The sequence below is a fragment of the Lepidochelys kempii genome, chromosome 7 (assembly GCF_965140265.1).
Source record: "Lepidochelys kempii isolate rLepKem1 chromosome 7, rLepKem1.hap2, whole genome shotgun sequence".
Classification (NCBI taxonomy): Eukaryota; Metazoa; Chordata; order Testudines; family Cheloniidae; genus Lepidochelys; species Lepidochelys kempii.
Window position 1 is genome coordinate 43,091,755 of NC_133262.1, and position 19,614 is coordinate 43,111,368.

The following is a 19,614-nucleotide window of genomic DNA, read 5'->3' on the forward strand; positions in this document are numbered from 1 at the left end:
TTACCAGCTTAGGTCAAAACTTCCCCAAGGTACAAAATATTCCACCCGTTGTGCTTGGACTGGCCGCTACCACCACCAAACTAATACTGGTTACTGGGGAAGAGCTGTTTGGACACGTCCTTCCCCCCCAAAATACTTCCCAAAACCTTGCACCCCACTTCCTGGACAAGGTTTGGTAAAAAGCCTCACCAATTTGCCTAGGTGACTACAGACCCAGACCCTTGGATCTTAAGAACAATGAACAATCCTCCCAACACTTGCACCCCCCCTTTCCTGGGAAATGTTGGATAAAAAGCCTCACCAATTTGCATAGGCGACCACAGACCCAAACCCTTGGATCTGAGAACAATGAAAAAGCATTCAGTTTCTTACAAGAAGACTTTTAATAAAAATAGAAGTAAATAGAAATAAAGAAATCCCCCCTGTAAAATCAGGATGGTAGATATCTTACAGGGTAATTAGATTAAAAACATAGAGAACCCCTCTAGGCAAAACCTTAAGTTACAAAAAAGATACACAGACAGAAATAGTTATTCTATTCAGCACAATTCTTTTCTCAGCCATGTAAAGAAATCATAATCTAACACGTACCTAGCTAGATTACTTACTAAAAGTTCTAAGACTCCATTCCTGGTCTATCCCCGGCAGAAACCAGCATAAGACAGACCCACAGACCCTTTGTTTCTCTTCCCTCCTCCCAGCTTTTGAAAGTATCTTGTCTCCTCATTGGTCATTTTGGTCAGGTGCCAGCGAGGTTACCTTTAGCTTCTTAACCCTTCACAGGTGAGAGGAGCTTTCCCCTGGCCAGGAAGGATTTCAAAGGGGTTTACCCTTCCCTTTATATTTATGACAGCCTCCTTGATCAGTCTTGGACTTTTGCAAGTTTTGTATCACTGCTTGCCCCACCAGTGTACATCTCGCAGTTCCAAAGCCCTTCCATTAGCGTCCCTACAGGACTCAGGTACTAGCTCGCTGAGCCTAAAAGCGCCAAAAAATGCTTTTAGAAATGCTGCCCTGAACCAGGCCACCTCCTGTCCCCTATGACATCTGTTTCCCAGCACTTGCACCAGAGCCTTAAGCATGTTAACTGTGATGGGACGACACGTATCCTCCCTCAGGCCATTGGTTCGCAATGACCCCGCCAAAGAAACCGTCAAACTAAGAAGCTGCTGCAAGGCCCTGGGTAACTGTTTAGTCTACTGACAAACATAATGGCTGATGGGCAATTGGAGATTGTTGACACCAGTTGTGGGGTTGCTAACCCACCATGCCAGTGCTGCCAGCAGCTGGAAAAACGTGAAACCCCTCTGCCTCGTCCCACAGCCCAATTGCTACATGGGGGGGGGGACTATGTTCCCTCCTCTCCCTATCATAGGTGTTGGAACTAGGGGTGCTGGGGGTGCTGTTGCACCCCCTGGCTTGAACTGGTTTCTATGATATATAGGGTCTACAGTTTGGTTCAATGGCTCTCAGCTCCCCCACTGTACAGATTGTTCCAGCACACGGTCCCTATACAGTACTTGGTGATCGGATCTGGTGCTGAGCTATCTTGCTAACTAACCCCCCACCCTTTCTGCGGCTACTCTCCTGCCTCTCCCTCTCCCTCTCCAGACTGGGGCTTGGGGGGATTTTCCCCTCCATTTCCCCCTCTCACCCTATGTGGTGCCATGCCAACTGGCAGAGTCCTCTGGTCTCTGCTGCTGCTCTGCCGAGCCTGAGGAAAACGGGCTTCTCTCCCACACTCTGACCACTTCTGCATCTGCTGCAGCATCTCTCTCACCCCCGCCCTTCAAGTAATATATCCCTTCCCCCACTTAGGGAGCAGGGCAGTCACTTTGGGTAAACAACTTTTTCCGGCCATTGTTTATTTGAACGTGCTGGTTTCCTATTTAACTAAATGTAAACGTCAAACCTACCATGAGGTTACTAAGGTGGGGTATTAGCTTTTTCTGAGCTGAATCTTTAGTTTTCCAATATGGATATCATCTTGTTTTATGTTTTGTTGACATCTATTGCAACTACTACAAATGCTGAATTTGTGATAACACAATTCAGGAACATCATTAAGGTAGGTAATGGTTATTTTAAAGTTGGGTCAATTGTTTTTATGTGGGATGGAACTACTGCAGTTGATGATGTATATTCCCAAAGAAAGATTTATGCTGTATGAAAATTACTGTGAGTGTCAGAGTTCAAGAAGCAACCACCTAGTCTAACTCTCCTGCACACCGCAGGCCACTAAACCCCACCCAGTTATTCCTGTTTTGAGCCCAATAATCTGGATTAGACTAAAGTATTACAGCCCTCAGGAGACTAAATTACTGTGGGCAGAAAATAGGAATGATTTGTGGTGCACCAATACCCAAAGCCCCTGCAACAGCAGGCAATTGATTTAATGAGCTATACCCAGATAATACTAGCAAGCAACCTGCACCCCATACTGCAGGAGGCCAAAAACAATACCCCCAAACAAACCCAAGGTCCCTGCCAATCCTGCACTTGGGTGGGAAAATCTTTCCTGACCCCAAAGAGGTGATCAGCAACACTCTGAGTCTGTGAGCAAGACCCACCAGCCGAGCTTCAGACATATTTTTCTGCACAGCCTCAAAGCACCAACCCACCCCATTTGGTGTCCTATCTTCAGCTATGGCCACCTTTGATGTTTCAGAGAAAGGAAGGAGAAAAAGTACATTGGGGGTGAACATTTTCCTTCCTGACTCATGCAAATGAACTGCTGACATACCAAGCATGAAATTTAGGAACAAAAGACATGGGACTGAAAGGGAACCCCCAAAGCTTGGAAGCCCAGCTGCCTGTCCCTACAGGCAACCTTGTCATACAATCCCACTCAAATTTATATCAAGCTCTATTTTAAAATTAATTAGATTTTCCCCCTTTACTCCCTATTCTAGAACCACACTTCTCTGATGTTTAGTAGCACCTTCTAAGTTCCAGCCTATATTTATTCATGGCTAGATTATACCCATTTGTTGTACCGACATTTTCCTATAACTTAATTAGTTTTTCTCCCTCTTTGGTGTTTACCACCTCTCCCATGGCCCCCCCCCCATAATGTATTTATAAAGAGCAATCCTATTTCCTTTCAGCCTTCTTTTTGCTAGGCTAAACAAGCCAAGTTCTTTTAGTCTTCTATTGTAAGATAAGCTTTCTATTCTCCCGATCATCCTAGTAGCCCTTCTCTGCACCTGGTTCAATTTGGATTCATCTTTCTTGAACATGTGTGTCCAGAACTGTACATGATATTCCAGTGGAATGTGAAGGATATTTTTATATATCCTGTATTTCAAACACCACTGGGATGAAACATGTGCTTCATATAATATTTATAAAAATGATTGGAGAGCCTCAGGTGAAAGGTGTTATGGAAGTGATTATTAAGATCATTGTAAAATGCATGTATTAACATTATATGTGAAGTTATGAAATCCCTCCCTAGGATGTTACTGGAACATGTTGAAGACCAGACAGCCACTGAATGTATCCAATGAAGTGAGCTGTAGCTCACGAAAGCTTATGCTCAAATAAATTTGTTAGTCTCTAAGGTGCTAACATGGGGGTGGGCTATGTTAGGTAAAGGTGATAAACAGGTCTGTCCTAGACAAAGGAATGTGGGTTTACTTCAATTTACATATTAGCAGTAAACAAAGCCATTGTGCAAACCTGCTCCTGAATTTGAGGACAGAATTAACATGGCTCCTGCACCTCAGAAAGACATAGGAAACCAAATCCCCAGGAAGCCTTCCTGACTTATATCCCTTTGAAAATATAAGGAAGAGAGAGAGAGAGACTTCATCTTTATCCTTTACCTTAGGAGTCAAAGGAACCAAGCAATTAGATCTCAGTGATGGGTCCTGGCCAGAAAAAGCTGGAAAGGAGATGTGGGTAAAAAGAACCATTTTGAACATAAACTGTATCTTGCTAGATTAAGTTTTAGTCCTTTAGATGTGTTTTCACTTTTTTGCCTGTAACCATCTCTACCTTTATCTTTTTTACTTGGCATTGCTTAATCCATGATTGCTTTGTTAATAAACTTATTTTGCTTTCATTATAAATAATCAGTGCTATGTACATGCAGTAAAGTGTGTGCTTCTAGAAAGCTACCACGTTGGAGTGTTTTTCTGTCTCTGTAAAGGGAGTGAAGCTAACACATTCTCTGTGAAGGTCCAATGAGAGGGATGGTCTCTGCATTGGGATGATTTGTGAGTGAATTTGGGGCTGGAAAGGTACTGAGGTTAGCTTGCAAGAAGTAACCATAGAATCATAGAACTGGAAGGGACCTCAAGCGGTCATCTAGTCCTCAAAGCAGGACTAAGTATTATCTAGACCAAGAGTCAGCAACCTTTCAGAAGTGGTGTGCCGAGTCTTCATTTATTCACTTCAATTTAAAGTTTCACTTGCCAGAAATACATTTTAACGTTTTTAAGAAGGTCTCTGTCTCTGTAAGTCTCTATATTATATAACTAAACTATTGTCGTATGTAAAGTAAACAAGGTTTTCAAAATGTTTAAGAAGCTTCATTTAAAATGCTGATCTTAAGCCGCTGGCCCTCTCAGCGCGCTGCCAGCCTGGGGTTCCGTTCACCTAGGCCGGCAGCAAGTTGAGCGGGGCCTGCGGCTGGGACCACAGCTGGCAAGGGGCCGGCAGCCAGAACCGCTGCCACTCAGCCCACTGCCAGTCTGGGGTTCCATCCGCCAGCTCCTGCCAGCCAGGGTCCCAGCTGCCGGCCCTGCTCAGCCCGCTGAGGGTCTGGGATCCCAGCCCTGCTCACATAGAGTGGGTATCTACTTTCTCCCTGGTTCTAGCCAGTCTCTTCCTTTCTCTCTCTCTCTGCACTGAGCTGAGGGTGGGAGTGCACTGAGCACAGGGCTGCGGGTGAAGGAGCAGGTTGGGGTGTAGGGTCTGGCCAGGAGCTAGAATGAAGGAGGGTGCTTAGGGTTGGGGCAGGAGGTTTGGGTGTGGAGCGCTTACCTGGGCAGCTCCCATTTGGTGCAAGGGGTGCAGGTAGGAATGTGGTGGGGGGGCATGCAGGAGCTCCCGTTTGGTGCTCAGGGTGGGGGTGAGAATGTGGAGGGTGCAAGAGTCAGGGCATGGGGTGTGGGAGGCCTGGGTATGTGTGTGGGGGGGTGCTGGAGTCAGGATGGGGGCTGGGGGCGTGTGAGGAGGGTGCAGGAGTTAGGGCATCGGGGGGCTGGGTCTGTGTTGCGGGTGCTGGAGTCAAGGCTGGGGTCGTGGGAGGTGTGCAGGGGTCAGGGCAGGAGGCTGGGGTGTGAGGGGGTGCAGGGGTCAGGATAGAGGGCTGGGGGTGTGGGCTAGGGTTGTGGGAGGTGCTCCCAGCCCTTTGCCCAGAGCAGCTCACGGCAGGGGACTGGAGGGAATATGCCCTGATTCCACCCCACGGCCCCGTCCCCACCTCTTCTCCGCTTCCTCCCTAGAGCAGCGAGTACAAGCACGCTGCTGCTCTGCTTCTCCCCCTCCCTCGCAAGGGTCATCAGCTGATCAGTGGCAGGACCAAGCTTCTTCACCCTGCCCCTGCGGAGGGGAGGGGCGGAGAAGAGCAGGCCGGGGTGGGCAGGATTTTTAATGGCACTTTGCTGCCTGCCAGGGTCCCGGCCTGGGTTCAGCAGCAGGCTGAGCAGGGCCGGCAGCTGGCACCCGACAGGCAGCAGCGTGCCATTAAAAATCGGCTCGCGTGCCGTGCTTGGCACGTGTGCCATAGGTTGCCGACCCCTGATCTAGACCATCCCTGACAGGTGTTTGTCCAACCTGCTCTTAAAAATCCCCAGTAATGGAGATTCCACAACCTCCCTAGGCAATTTATTCCAGTGCTTAGCCAGTCTGACAGTTAGGAAGTTTTTCCTAATGTCCAACCTAAACCGCCCATGCTGCAATATAAGCCCATTGCTTCTTGTCCTATCCTCAGAGGTTAAGAAGAACAATTTTTCTCCCTCCTCCTTGTAACAACCTTTTATGTAGTTGAAAACTGTTATGTTCCCTTTCAGTCTTCTCTTCTCCAGACTAAACAAACCCAATTTTTTCAATCTTCCCTCATAGGTCATGTTTTCTAGACCTTTAATCATTTTTGTTCCTCTTCTCTGGACTTTCTCTAATTTGTCCACATCTTTCCTGAAATGTGGTGCCCAGAACTGGACACAATACTCCAGCTGAGGCCTAATCCGCGCAGAGAAGAGCGGAAGAATTACTTCTCGTGTCTTGCTTACAATACTCCTGCTAATACATCCCAGAATGATGTTTGCTTTTTTTCTTTTGCAACAACGTTACACAGTTGACTCATACTTAGCTTGTGATTCACTATGACCCCCACATCCCTTTCTGCAGTACTCCTTCCTAGGCAGTCATTTCCCATTTTGTATGTGTGCAACTGATTGTTCCTTCCTAAGTGGAGTTATTTGCATTTGTCCTTATTGAATTTCATCCTATTTACTTCAGACCATTTCTCCAGTTTGTCCAGATCATTTTGAATTTTAATCCTATCCTTCAAAGCCCTTGCAACCCCTCTCAGCTTGGTATCATCCACAAACTTTAAGTGTACTCTTTATGCCATTATCTAAATCATTGATGAAGCTATTGAACATAACCGGACCCAGAACCGATCCCTGCCGGACCCCACTCGTTATTCCCTCCCAGCATGACTGTGAACCACTGATAACTACTCTCTGGGAATGATTTTCCAACCAGTTATGCACCCACCTTATAGTAGTTCCATCTAGGTTGTATTTCCCTAGTTTGTTTATGAGAAGGTCATGTGAGACCATATCAAAAGCCTTACTTAAGTCAAGATTTTCCACATCTATAGCTTCCCCCCTATCCACAAGGCTTGCTACCCTATCAAAGAAAGCTATCAGTTTGGTTTGACATGATTTGTTCTTGACAAATCCATGCTGACTGTTATTTATCACCTTATAAGCTTCTAGGTGTTTTCAAATTGATTGCTTAATTATTTGCGCCATTATCTTTCCGGGTACAGAAGTTAAGCTGACTGGTCTGTAATTCCCCGGGTTGTCCTTGTTTCCCTTTTTATAGATGGGCACTATATTTGCCCTTTTCCAGTCTTCCGGAATGTGTCCCATCTTCCATGACTTTTCAAAGATAATTGCTAATGGCTCATATCAGTCAGCTCTTGAGTATTCTAGGATGCATTTCATCAGGCCCTGGTGATTTGAAGACATCTAACTTGTCTAAGTAATTTTTGACTTGTTCTTTCCCTATTTTAGACTCTGATCCTACCTCATTTTCACTGGCATTCACTATGTTAGATGTCCAATCGCCACCAACCTTCTTGGTGAAAACCGAAACAAAGAAGTCATTAAGCACCTCTGTCATTTCCACATTTTCTGTTTTTGTCTTTCCCCCCTCATTGAGTAATGGGCCTACCCTGTCCTTGGTCTTCCTCTTGCTTCTAATGTACCTGTAGAATGTTTTCTTGTTACCCTTTATGTCCCTAGCTAGTTTGATCTCGTTTTGTGCCTTGGCCTTTCTAATTTTGTCCCTGCATACTTGTGTTATTTGTTTATATTCATCCTTTGTAATTTGACCGAGTTTCCACTTTCTGTAGGACTTCTGAGTTTTAGATAATTCAAAACCACAAAACCCAGCAAACAAAAATGAGTTGTGAAGTTCTACTGAAGAGTAGCTATATACTTAAGCAGTTAGAAATAAATGCAGGAACTGGCTGGGGACTGACTTGTCCTCCACTACTTCAACTCTGTGGCCAAGATAAGTATAGCTGTGGGAAATTTATATTAATTTCTTTTTATTTTAATTTACAGAAACGAAGCACCAATGATGTGGTAAGTGCTTTCATGACCCAAGAGGGTGAGTTTAAGGCCTTTTGGGGTAAAAGGTGGTGTTACTGCTCATGCTCTTATTATGGATTTAAATTCCTTTATCAGAAATGACTTTGGTTCATTTGGAAGTCTGTAAGTAAGTTATAATGCATATCTGACCCTGTTATGATGTGGAGTCCTTATTGACTTGGTGGGCTCTAACTGAGTTCTGCGTACACATAAAACACAGTTAGTATGCAGTCAGTAATGATGGCTCCTAACAGTGTATCTCCCCTTCCCAGCAGACTAGGGTACCACATGGTTATTTTCCTGTAACTCTTTAGCATCTGGGGGAATTTTGCTATGCAGACAGGACCTCCTACCCATATTTGTGTACAGGAGTGCCAGAACGATTTTTATAGTGAGGGTGCCAAGAACCAAACTGTAAACCCTGAATATGGTGGAAACCACTTCAAGCCAGGGGGCGCAGCAGCACCCTCAGCTCCAGCATATTTGTGTAGCCAGTTTGATCCAGCCTCCTTCCTCTGAGCACTCTGTGGGGGAGACCATCCCAGAGCCCATTGCCCGGTGTGTTGCTGGTGCGGTTTTCTGTGCATGTCACCCGTGCATTCTATTTCTTGCTGCAGTACTATGGGCAAGCTGCCCAGAATTTTCCGGAATGTGCTTGTCCGAACATGGCTAAACAGTCTGGTTAATGCAGTCACACAAACATGGTTGCGTTGTGAGGGAGAAAAAGCTACTTTGTGGACACAACCCAACCATGTTTTTTTGTTACAAGGTTAGAGGAGTGTCTTACGAAGAAATTGTTGCTGTTGTAATGCAGGCAGAGCTTTAACTCATCAAGCACCAGGGCTTCTGTCCACCTATCTCTCTCCCCATTACACAATATATTAAATAGAGACAGAGTAGCTTTAGGGGTAACTTAGTTTTCCTCATTTTAATAAAGTTCCTTGCCCTGTATTGGAAGACAGCTACTCTTTCTGTGATTACCATTGTCGCATGATTCTGTAGAATGGAGTTAGAATAATTGGCATGTATTTTTCACTGTAACTGGGGTTTCTCTTTCATTCTTCAGATCTTCAGTGGCATAGATATCTACAGCATGAAAATTGATAGCAAAGTGACGTCTCGATTTGCCCACAATGTCATCACCAGTCGAGCTGTCAATCGTGCCAGTGTGTCTAAGGAAGTGTTGTTTGAGGTGGAGCTCCCCAAGATGGCCTTCATTACCAATTTCAGCATGTAAGTAGTTTGCTGCTAGCTTGTCTCAGTAGGGTTGCCAACCCTCCTGGTTTCACCAGGAGACTCCTGGAATCAGGCCCTATCTCCCAGAGGCTACTTAAAGCCAGACTGGAAGATTTTAGGCACTAAAAGTCCGGCAGCGCAGCGGGGCTAAGGCACTGCGCTGGCCCAACGCCACTCCCGGAAGCTGCTGGCATGTCCCTGTGGCTCCTAGGGGCGTACAGAGATCTCCACGCACTGCCCCCGCCCCGAGAGCCGAATCCGCAGTTCCCGGCCAATGGGAGCTGCGGCGGCAGCACTTGTGGGAGCAGGCAGCGTGTGTAGCTCCCTGCCCTCCCCTCCGCCACCCTGCAGGGACGTGCCGGCCACTTCCAAGAGCAGCGCGGGGCCAGGGCAGGCAGGGAGCCTGCCTTAGACCCACTCCACCACCACCTGGGAGCTGCCCGAGGTAAGCACTTTCCAGCCAGAGCCCACACCCCTCATCCCCTCCTGCACCTCAACCCCTACCCCAGCCTGGAGCCCTCTCTTGCACCCCAAATTCCTCCCAGAGCCTGCACCCCACACCCCTTCCTGCAATCCAACCCCCGCCCCAGGCTCAGCCCAGAGCCCCCTCCCACATTCTAAACCTCTCGGCCCCAGCCCAGACCCTGCACCGCCTCCCACACTCCAACCCCCTTCCCCAGCCTGGTAAAAGAGAGTGAGGGTAGGGGAGAACAAGCGACACAGGGAGGAGAGATGGAGTGAGTGGAGCAGGGCCCCGGAAAGGGGCAGGGCAGGGGTGGGGCTTCAGGGAAGGGGTGGGACAGGGCAGGGCAAGGCCGGGGCAAGGGTGTTTGGGTTTGTGTGATTAGACAGTTGGCAACCCTAGTCTCCAACTTGCTGTATTTTTTTCACCTGCACAGTGACACAATTTACATTTAACTCGCCTTCTCATTTAAACATGGCACAGTAAAATGTAAAAAAGATAAGAATGAATTAGAACTGTCAATCACAGTTAACTCAAGCGATTAACTCAAAAAAATTAATCGCAATTATTTGCAGTTTTAATTGAACTGTTAAACAATAGAATACCAATTGAAATTTATTAAATATTTTGATGTTTTTCTACATTTTCATATATATTGTATTCTGTATTTGGAATTGAAACCCAAGAGTATATTATTTTTATTACAAATATTTGCACTGTCAAAATGATAAATAAAAGAAATAGTATTTTTCAATTCACCTCATACAAGTACAGTAGTGCAATCTCTTTACAATGAAAGTGCAATTTACAAATGTAGATTTTTGTTACATAACTGCACTCAATGTAAAACGTCAGCACCCACAAGTCCACTCAGTCCCACTTCTTGTTCAGCCAATCGCTAAGACAAACAAGTTTGTTTATATTTACAGGAGATAATGCTGCCCTCTTATTTACAAAGTCACCAGAAAGTGAGAACAGGCATTTGCAAGGCACTTTTGTAGCTGACATTGCAAGGTATTTACGTGCTAGGTATGCTAAACATTCGTATGCTCCTTGATGCATCAACCAACATTCCAGAGGACATGCTTCCATGCTGATGATGCTCGTTAAAAAAAAATACATTAATTACATTTGTGACTGAACTCCTTGGGGGAGAATTGTATGTCCCCTGCTCTGTTTTACCCGCATCCTACCATATATTTCATGTTATAATCGTCTCAGATGATGACCCAGCACGTGTTGTTCATTTGAAGAACATTTTCACTGCAGATTTGACAAAATGCAAAGAAGGTACCAGTGTGAGATTTCTAAAGATAGCTGCAACACTCAACCCAAGGTTTAAGAATCTGAAGTGCCTTCCAAAATCTGAGAGTGATGAGGCGTGGCGCAAGCTTTCAGAAGTCTTAAAAGAGCAACACTCTAATGCAGAAACTACAGATCCCGAACGACCAAAAAAGAAAATCAACCTTCTGCTGGTGTCATCTGACTCAGATAGTGAAAATGAACATGCATCGGTCCACACTGCTTTGGATTGTTATCAAGCAGAACCCATCATCAGCATGGACGCATGTCCCCTAGAACGGTGGTTGAAGCATGAAGGGACATATGAATCTTTAGCGCATCTGGCATGTAACCGTGCCATGAGAATGCCTGTTCTCAATTTCAGGTGACATTGTAAACAAAAAGCGGGCAGCATTATCTCCTGCAAATGTGAACAAACTTGTTTGTCTGAGCGATTGGCTGAACAAGAAGTAGGACTGAGTGGACTTGCAGGCTCTACAATTTTACACTGTTTTATTTTTGAATGAAGTTTTTTTGTATATAATTCTACATCTGTAAGTTCAACTTTCATGTTAAAGATATTGAACTACAGTACTTGTATTAGGTGAACTGAAAAATACTCTTTATTTTGTTTTTATACAGTGCAAATACTTGTAATCAAAAATAAATATAAAGTGAACACAGTACACTTTGTATTCTGTGTTGTAACTGAAATCAATATATTTGAAAATCTAGAGAACATCCAAAAATATTTAAATAAATGGTATTCTATTATTGTTTAACAGGGCGATTAATTGCAATTAATTTTTTTAATTGCTTGACAGCCCTAGCATGAATGTTTAAATAAAAAAGAAGCACTGAAAACATGGACCAAACTGGTTAGCACTGGCTTTCTTTTCTTGCTATTTCAAACTCTTTGTTTGTCAGAGGTATTACAAATACCATAGCAAAAATGTGCGCACCAGGAGTAAGGTGGGGATAGTGTTTTATAGCTTCCTTGCCTCATTATAGTTAGAGCCGAGTCATGCCATTTACAGTGCTAAGCCCCAGTCTCAGAAATTCTGTCTGCTCCAAAAATGTTTGTTTTATTCTGGCTTATTTTTATTTAATCTACAATTTAGAATGAATTTAAATTTTATGAAAATGACTAATATCCGTTCTTGATAAAAACTTCACTGGGAAATTCCTAGAAGAACAAATATACTTTTCGGGGCCTTATGTTTGTGCAAAGTACAGCCAATTTAACACCTATCTGATCCTAGATATGTGCACTAGAAGAGCACCTCTAGACCTACATCATTAAAACTAAAGGCTTCACACTTGAAGTATTTCAGTCAATGAGTGTGAAAACATTGGTTATTCGAAGATGTTAACTGAAGTTAATTAATTTTCTTTTTTTCTTTTCTTTTTTTCCCTCCTAGAAACATATGTTTGCTTTGCTGCAACCAACATAAGGTTTGCAGCCAGCATAGGAGGTTTGCCTGGAAGCAGAGGAGTTTGTTTAAAAAGAAAAATATGCTATTAAAATTAAGAGCCTAGTAAATAAACTGCTTTAAATACAGCTCATACAAATGTATTAGGGTGATAATTTGTCAAGCACTTTACTTGGGGCTCTGTGCAAATCTGGTACTAAGAACCTATTGTAAACAAACTGTCAAACCAAAAGGTTTGCCTGAAAAATATACATAAAAAATAAATGAAGCATTCATAGATACATTTATTTTCACACAGTTTTTTGTTTCATCTGCAGGACAATTGATGGCATCACCTATCTTGGAAATATAAAAGAGAAAGAAGCTGCCAAAAAGCAGTATGAGAAGGCGGTTTCACGTGGACATACTGCAGGTCTAGTCAAGTGAGACTCTTGCATCATAATTAAGTTTGCTTGTATTTCCACAGATCAGTGTGTACACCCTTATAGCATCGTTATTCACTTCCAGTCCCATTGGAAAAGTGTGTTCCTGTGATTCATGGGAGTAATTTGAGACGCCTATATTGATATCATAAGAGCAGTTACTTACCTTACAATAACTATGGTTCTTTGAGAGGTGTTGTCCTCACAGATTCACTTCTGATGTGCAAGTGCCACATGTGTGTGAAATCGGATTATTTTTGGCTAGCAGTGTCCACTGGGGGGTGCCCTTGAGCCCTGGATATCCTTGCATCCTCACCAAGGGCATAAAAGGCTAGAGCAGATTTAGCCATTCCTCAGCTCTTTTGCCCGCATGGAATCCTGTTGTTGTTGGAGTCTGTATAAACAAGGAAGGAGGGTGAGTCTTGGAAATTGAATGAGCTCTAGCTCACATGGGTGGATCTAATCTAGCAATCTAATCATAGGATCTAATACAGTTAGATACCCATTTAGACAAACTGAGTGGAAATGGCTGGACCCTTAACCCTCTCTGAAAAGGCTACGGACAGTGTGAGGGAGCAGAGATGATCATAATCATCTCTGTCTGTTGACATAATGTATGGCTGTGGGTATTCCCCATTATCAGCTGGATCCCTGAAGCAAGAGTAGAAATGCTGTGCATGCCAGATATATGGCTCTGAGTGCCAGGATATTTATGTGAATATGAGTTTTCTGGGAGGACCAGAGGCCTTGTGTCTGAAGGTGTTTCAGATGAGTTCCCATTTAAATGTGGAGGCATCCATCACCAATATCTTTGTAGGCAGAGATGCAGAAAAGGATGCTCCATTGGACACATGAAGCAGGTCTTTACACTAACTGATGAGGAGAGGACTTCTCGCAGGACCTTCATCTTCATGTCCATCAGGTGCTTGCTGGGTAAGTACATGGATTTCAACCACCCTTGCAGGTGGTTGAACTCTGGCATGCTGAGTGATGTAGATGCAGGAGGCCATGTGACTCAAAGGCTGTCTGAGGCATGCTCTTGCAGACATCTCTGGGTGAGCCTGCTGACTGATGAGGTTCACTATAGTCTGGTTCCTCACCTGCAGTAGATAAACTCTTGCTGACCTCAAATCTAACACAGTTCCTATTCTAAACTTTGGGTTGGCAAAAGTGTGTTGTGGGGGTTTTTTTGTTTGTTTGTTTTTATTTTTATCTTGAATCCCATTGTGGTGAAGAATCCTAAGATCACACAAACTGAGTTGGTCAACAGGTAGGGAAATTTTCCTAAGATCAGCCACTCATCCTGCATGCTGTGTTGTTTTAAGCGGGCTGTGATGAGGAACTTAGAGAATACTCTCAGTGCCATGAAAAGCCCAAAGACGAGCACCCTGTATTCATAACGAGTCTCCCACTATGAATCTTAAGTATTTTCTGTGTTCTGCATGTACAGACAGCTGAGAATAAGTGCCCTGAAGCTTGAGAGCCAAAAACCAGTCATGATGATGTAATGAGGGGATAACTGAGGCCAGATGACCATCCTGAACTTGAAATGAAAGATGAATCTGTTCAGATGTTTCAGGTCTAGCGTAGGACACCAGCTTCCCTTTTAATTTGGGATTAAAAAGTGATGGGGATAGAACTCCTTGCCTCGGCATTCCATGTACTCCAATGCTCTGAATTGCAGAAGGGAATTCACCTCCTATTTTAACAGTATCTCATGAGAGGGTCCCTGAAGAAGGCCGGGGAAAGGAAGGGACTGGAATTGGATAGAATACCCCTTGTTCATAATTTCCAGGACCCCATGTTCTGATTATCATTTGGACCTCTTTAGGTATTCCAGAAGATTGAACTGTGAAGCCCTGCGTATCACAATGGAAGTGGCTATCATATGTGGCACTGTATCAGAGACATCTAAAGTAGCCTGCAGAGATGTTTGGGCCACTAACTCTCTTTCAGACACTAGAGACTTTAGGTTCTCCCTATGTTCCTGAGGAAACTGCTCGATGCAGTGTGATATCTTGTCCCAAGACATATAGTTGTATTTTGACAGAAACATCTGATAATTCAAAATGTTCATTTGGACACTAGCTGAGGTTATTTGTACCAAGGAGTTGGTACTAGGGGAAGTGTGCACCATGTTCGCAGGCATTGACCATCCAGTGGTGCTATGGTATCAGAGGATCCTGATGTGGGCTGTGAGCCACCTTTTGGCTGAAGGGCATAAGAGACAGAGATGTGTTTTGTGTCTAATTTTGCTGGTCACTGGCAAGGGTGACCTAAGCCTATGCTCACAGTGGGGGAGATGCTCTCCCTACTTCTTTCCAATGATGACTAGGTGGAGGAAGAATTGACTATTCTGCCTGATTCAGTAGTTGAGGGGTTTTGATCCCTTTGATGAAGAATGAGCCTGGCAGCTTGATGCAGAGCTGCAGTTCACATGAGCACTAGCCAAAAGTGACCGTTCGGGCTTTTTGTGATCTTTTGCCTCAGACTCTGAAGAGGCCCTCATCAAGTACTCTACAAGACAGGGCTGGAGCTGGATCTTCCTCTCTTGCTGCATTCTCTTAGAGAAGGAATGGCAGATCGATAATTTGTCAGGGATGTATCCTTGGCCAAGGCAGAAGTAGTAGAATGCCCAGCATTGAGCAGGATAGCAGCCTTGCAATAGGAGGCAAGTTTTAAATCCCTATGAGTCCTAGCACCAAGGGTATCCCCAAACCTATTCTAAATTTTAGGGTGGAAAGGGGATTGCCAATGGCATAAACAAAAAACTAATAACTACCTAAATATATTAATTACTATTAACTAGCCAAACAAGAGATTGTATGGTAGACAGAGTAAGTGAACACTACAGGATTTCTGTCTTGCTGCCATAAACAGTAAGAAGGAATGGAGGGATGGTTGGGCCTGCCGCCCTGTATGCCCTCTGGTGGGGGGTGAGGGCAGGTGCAAAGACAATCCAGTGTGCAGGTGCTGCCCAGTGAGCATTGCTATTCCAAAAGAATCTGATCTCACATGCATGGGACACATGCACACCCAAGAGTGGAATCTGTGTGGACAATCACTCAGAGAAGAAACCATTTTTTTTTATTCACCCTGATATGGGATTAATCTTGTAATTAATTCTGCATTTCCTTTCACCTGAGGACTTCAGCAAAGTGCCAAACTTGACAAACACTAATTGTGCCTCATCACACCACTAATATTTTCCTGCCTCATAGGGAGATGTGAATTGAATAACATATTTGATTCGCATTGATCTGTTGAATCTAATATAGGCATTTATACTGAGAACACCACCATGGTATGTTAGTGCCTATTTGACAAGATGAATGTTTTTAAATACCACGTGGCAATTATGTGACTGTTGGATGTATAATTGTGTGAAATGGTGTTAAGAGATCAAATTTAATCTAATTTCAGTCATTCAGTGATTGGATTTAAACTTTGTCCTCTGTGCTTTGTCATTCTTAACTCACAGAGACAGAGGTCTATAAAATCTTGACTGGTGTGGAGAAAATGAATAGGGAAGTGTTATTTACTCCTTCACATAACACAAGAACTAGGGGTCTCCAACTAAATGAATAGGCAGCAGGTTTAAAACAAAAGGAAGTACTTCTTCACACAATGCACAGTCAACCTGTGGAACTCGTTGCCAGAGGATGTTAAGGCCAAAACTATAACCGGGTTCAAAAAAAGAGCTAGATAAGTTCCTGGAGGATAGGTCCACCAGTGGCTGCTCAGGGATGCAATCCTATACTCTGAGTGTCCCTAGCATCTGTTAGCCAGAAGCTGGGAGTGTAAGACAGGGAATGGATCACTTGATGATTGCCTGTTCTGTTCATTTCCTCTGAAGCACCTTGACCACTGTCAGAAAACTGGATACTGCACTAGATGGACCATTGGTCTGACCCAATGTGGCCGTTCTTATGTTATCATCTATTTCTGCAGTGAAGGCAAAGCCTGAGTACCTTCCAGTAGTGCTTTAAGTGATGTGACTGGTACCTGTCACTGCTGGAGAAGTAGTTTGCTGCTCTCCAAGAACCTCATAGCTTTCGACCATATATTTAAGTCATACAGACTGACATACAGCAACAGAGTCTCACGTTAAGAAGATTCTCTGGTTTCCCTGTCTAGACACAGAGTGGGTGTGACATAGGGCAGCATCAGTGAAAGTTTCTCCACATTGTTCCATCGATGTTTCAACTCTGTCATGAAGCAACCTCTTAGATTCATAGACACTAAGGTCAGAAGGGACCATTATGATCATCTAGTCCAACCTCCTGCACAATGCAGGCCACAGAATCTCACCCACCCACTCCTGCGAAAAACCTCTCACCTATGTCTGAGCTATTGACATCCTCAAATCATGGTTTAAAGACTTCAAGAAGCAGAGAATCCTCCAACAAGTGACCCGTGCCCCATGCTACAGTAGAAGGCGAAAAACCTCCAGAGCCTCTTCCTAATCTGCCCTGGAGGAAAATTCCTTCCCGACCCCAAATATGGCGATCAGCTAAACCCTGAGCATATGGGCAAGATTCACCAGCCAGATACCCAGGAAAGAATTTTCTGTAGTAACTCAGATCCCACCCCATCTAACATCCCATCACAGGCCATTGGGCCTATTTACCATGAATATTTAAAGATCAATTAATTACCAAAATCATGTTATCCCATCATACCATCTCCTCCATAAACTTATCGAGTTTAATCTTAAAGCCAGATAGATCTTTTGCCCCCACTGCTTCCCTTGGAAGGCTATTCCAAAACTTGACTCCTCTGATGGTTAGAAACCTTCGTCTAATTTCAAGTCTAAATGACCAGTTTATATCTTGTCAAGGTAGCTCAGTTTCCATAATTATTTAATCCTTGATGCCTGAAAAGAGGCCGCTAAATCTAGTGTGAGTTTTTGTGACATGGACACGTGTCCACTAACAACTAGGCTAATGCAACCGCCCCCTTTACACAGAGCACCAAAGAGCTATTGATTTCAAAATGGACTTTTGGTTACTACCACCCACTTCAGCCAAATTCAAATCAATATCCTAGGGCAATGGTTCTCAGCCAGGGGCATGTGTACCCCTGGAGGTACACAGAGGTCTTCTGGGGGTACATTAACTCATCTATATATTTGCCTAGTTTTACAACAGGCTACGTAAAAATCACTAGCAAAGTCAGTACAAACTAAAATTTCATACACACAAAATGAGAAAGTGAGCACTTTGTCAATAATAGCGTGCTGAGACACTTTTTTGTATTTTTATGTCTGATTTTATAAGCAAGTAGTTTTTAAGTGAGGTGAAACTTGGGGATGCACAAGACAAATCTGACTCCTGAAAGGGGTACATAGTCTGGCAAGGTTGAGAACCACTGTCCTAGGGTGAAGCCTCTAACTGCTGGATCCTGTGAGATGCTGAGCACCCTCAACCCCTACTGACTGCAATGCACCTATTAGGATGAAGCTCCAAATTCTCAGTGCTTTCTAGTTCACACTATGAAATCTCTCTTAATTAGCTGGCAAATCCAAGTTACTTTCAAGGAATGTCTAGTCAAAATACCTACTGCTGTGTAGATCAGAATTGAAACTGTAGTTTTAGGCATGTTAAAAACTATAAGAGCATTACATTCATATTGATTCTTAAAACAAGTGAAACCAGGGAAAAGATTTAATGGTTGTTGTGTGACAGCAATTTCTTATTGATAAGAAAAAGCATCCAGGGGTTTGTTATACTGGTGTTTTTCTGATTTGTAGTTATATTGCTTAACATTTCCAGGGCCTCTGGCAGAAAAACGGAAAAGTTCACTGTTTCAGTCAACATTGCAGCAGCCAGCAAAGTCACTTTTGAGCTCACCTATGAGGAGCTCTTGAAACGGCACTTGGGAAAATATGAGATGTTGATTAAAGTAAAACCGAAACAGCTAGTCAAACAATTTCAGGTAAATTGCTCTGGGATTTCATTTATATTCAGCAGCATTTATACAGAGCAGTTAAAAACTCTAGCAGAAATAGTGGGCGAAGAAGGGCACTGCTCCTAGGTAATGCCAGCTAAGTGTATATTTATATCTTAAGCTGTGTGCTCCAGGAGATAAATCCATTTACCATGAGTACAAGAACAGATAACCAATGTTTCAGCTGTCTGAACAGCCTTTATTAAAGGCTTTCTGTTCATTTTTTTCCACAGCTGTTGCAAAACAATATAAAACAGGAAGTTATTGTAATGCACTTGATCATGCATGTGATCAAGGTTCCCTCCTGTGGCTGGCCCCAGTGATTATACAGCATGCTGTGTTTGCTTAAGTTTGATTTATACTGACAACTGGGATGGCCACAGTTTATGCTGATGATTCCACAGCAATTGCACCCAACCATTACAACATCCAGAACCATGTGTCAATTCACAGGGGTATGATACCAGGCTTAATTTGCACATGAATTATCATATATTTTAAAATCAATAATTGCAGCCACAATATTTGTAGGTATTTCTGATCCTTGACAGAAGTCCAAGTATCTATTAATATCTATCTCTTTAATAGAAAATGCTTGTTCATTAACACTCAGTGGATTTTAGAGTAGCAGCCGTGTTAGTCTGTATTCGCAAAAAGAAAAGGAGGACTTGTGGCACCTTAGAGACAAACCAATTTATTAGTCTCTAACGTGCCACAAGTACTCCTTTTCTTAAGTTAAATTTATTTGAACATAAGTTTTCGTGAGCTACAGCTCACTTCATTGGATGTATGCCGTGGAAAATACAGTGGGGAGATTTATATACATAGAGAACATGAAACAACGGGTGTTACCATACACACTGTAAGGACAGTGATCACCTAAGGTGAGCTATTACCACCAGGAGAGTGGGGGGACCTTTTGTAGTGATAATCAAGGTGGGCCATTTCCAGCAGTTGACAAGAACGTCTGAGGAACGGGGGGCGGGGGGAATAAA

The 19,614-nt window shown here is 43.6% G+C and overlaps 1 protein-coding gene across 2 annotated transcripts in view; it reads left to right on the top strand.

Annotated features, from left to right (window-relative positions):
* The first annotated feature begins 1,830 nt into the window (after window positions 1–1,830).
* The window catches only part of LOC140914487 (inter-alpha-trypsin inhibitor heavy chain H3-like), a 49,649-nt gene continuing 31,865 nt past the window's right edge, over window positions 1,831–19,614 (top strand). For both annotated transcript variants that reach the window (XM_073352405.1, XM_073352407.1), the window contains exons 1-5: window positions 1,831–2,068; window positions 7,809–7,829; window positions 8,902–9,068; window positions 12,566–12,670; window positions 18,445–18,607. In XM_073352405.1, the coding sequence (XP_073208506.1) occupies window positions 1,976–2,068; window positions 7,809–7,829; window positions 8,902–9,068; window positions 12,566–12,670; window positions 18,445–18,607 (549 nt within the window). In that variant the 5' untranslated portion in view covers window positions 1,831–1,975. The remainder of the gene's footprint in view (window positions 2,069–7,808; window positions 7,830–8,901; window positions 9,069–12,565; window positions 12,671–18,444; window positions 18,608–19,614) is intronic.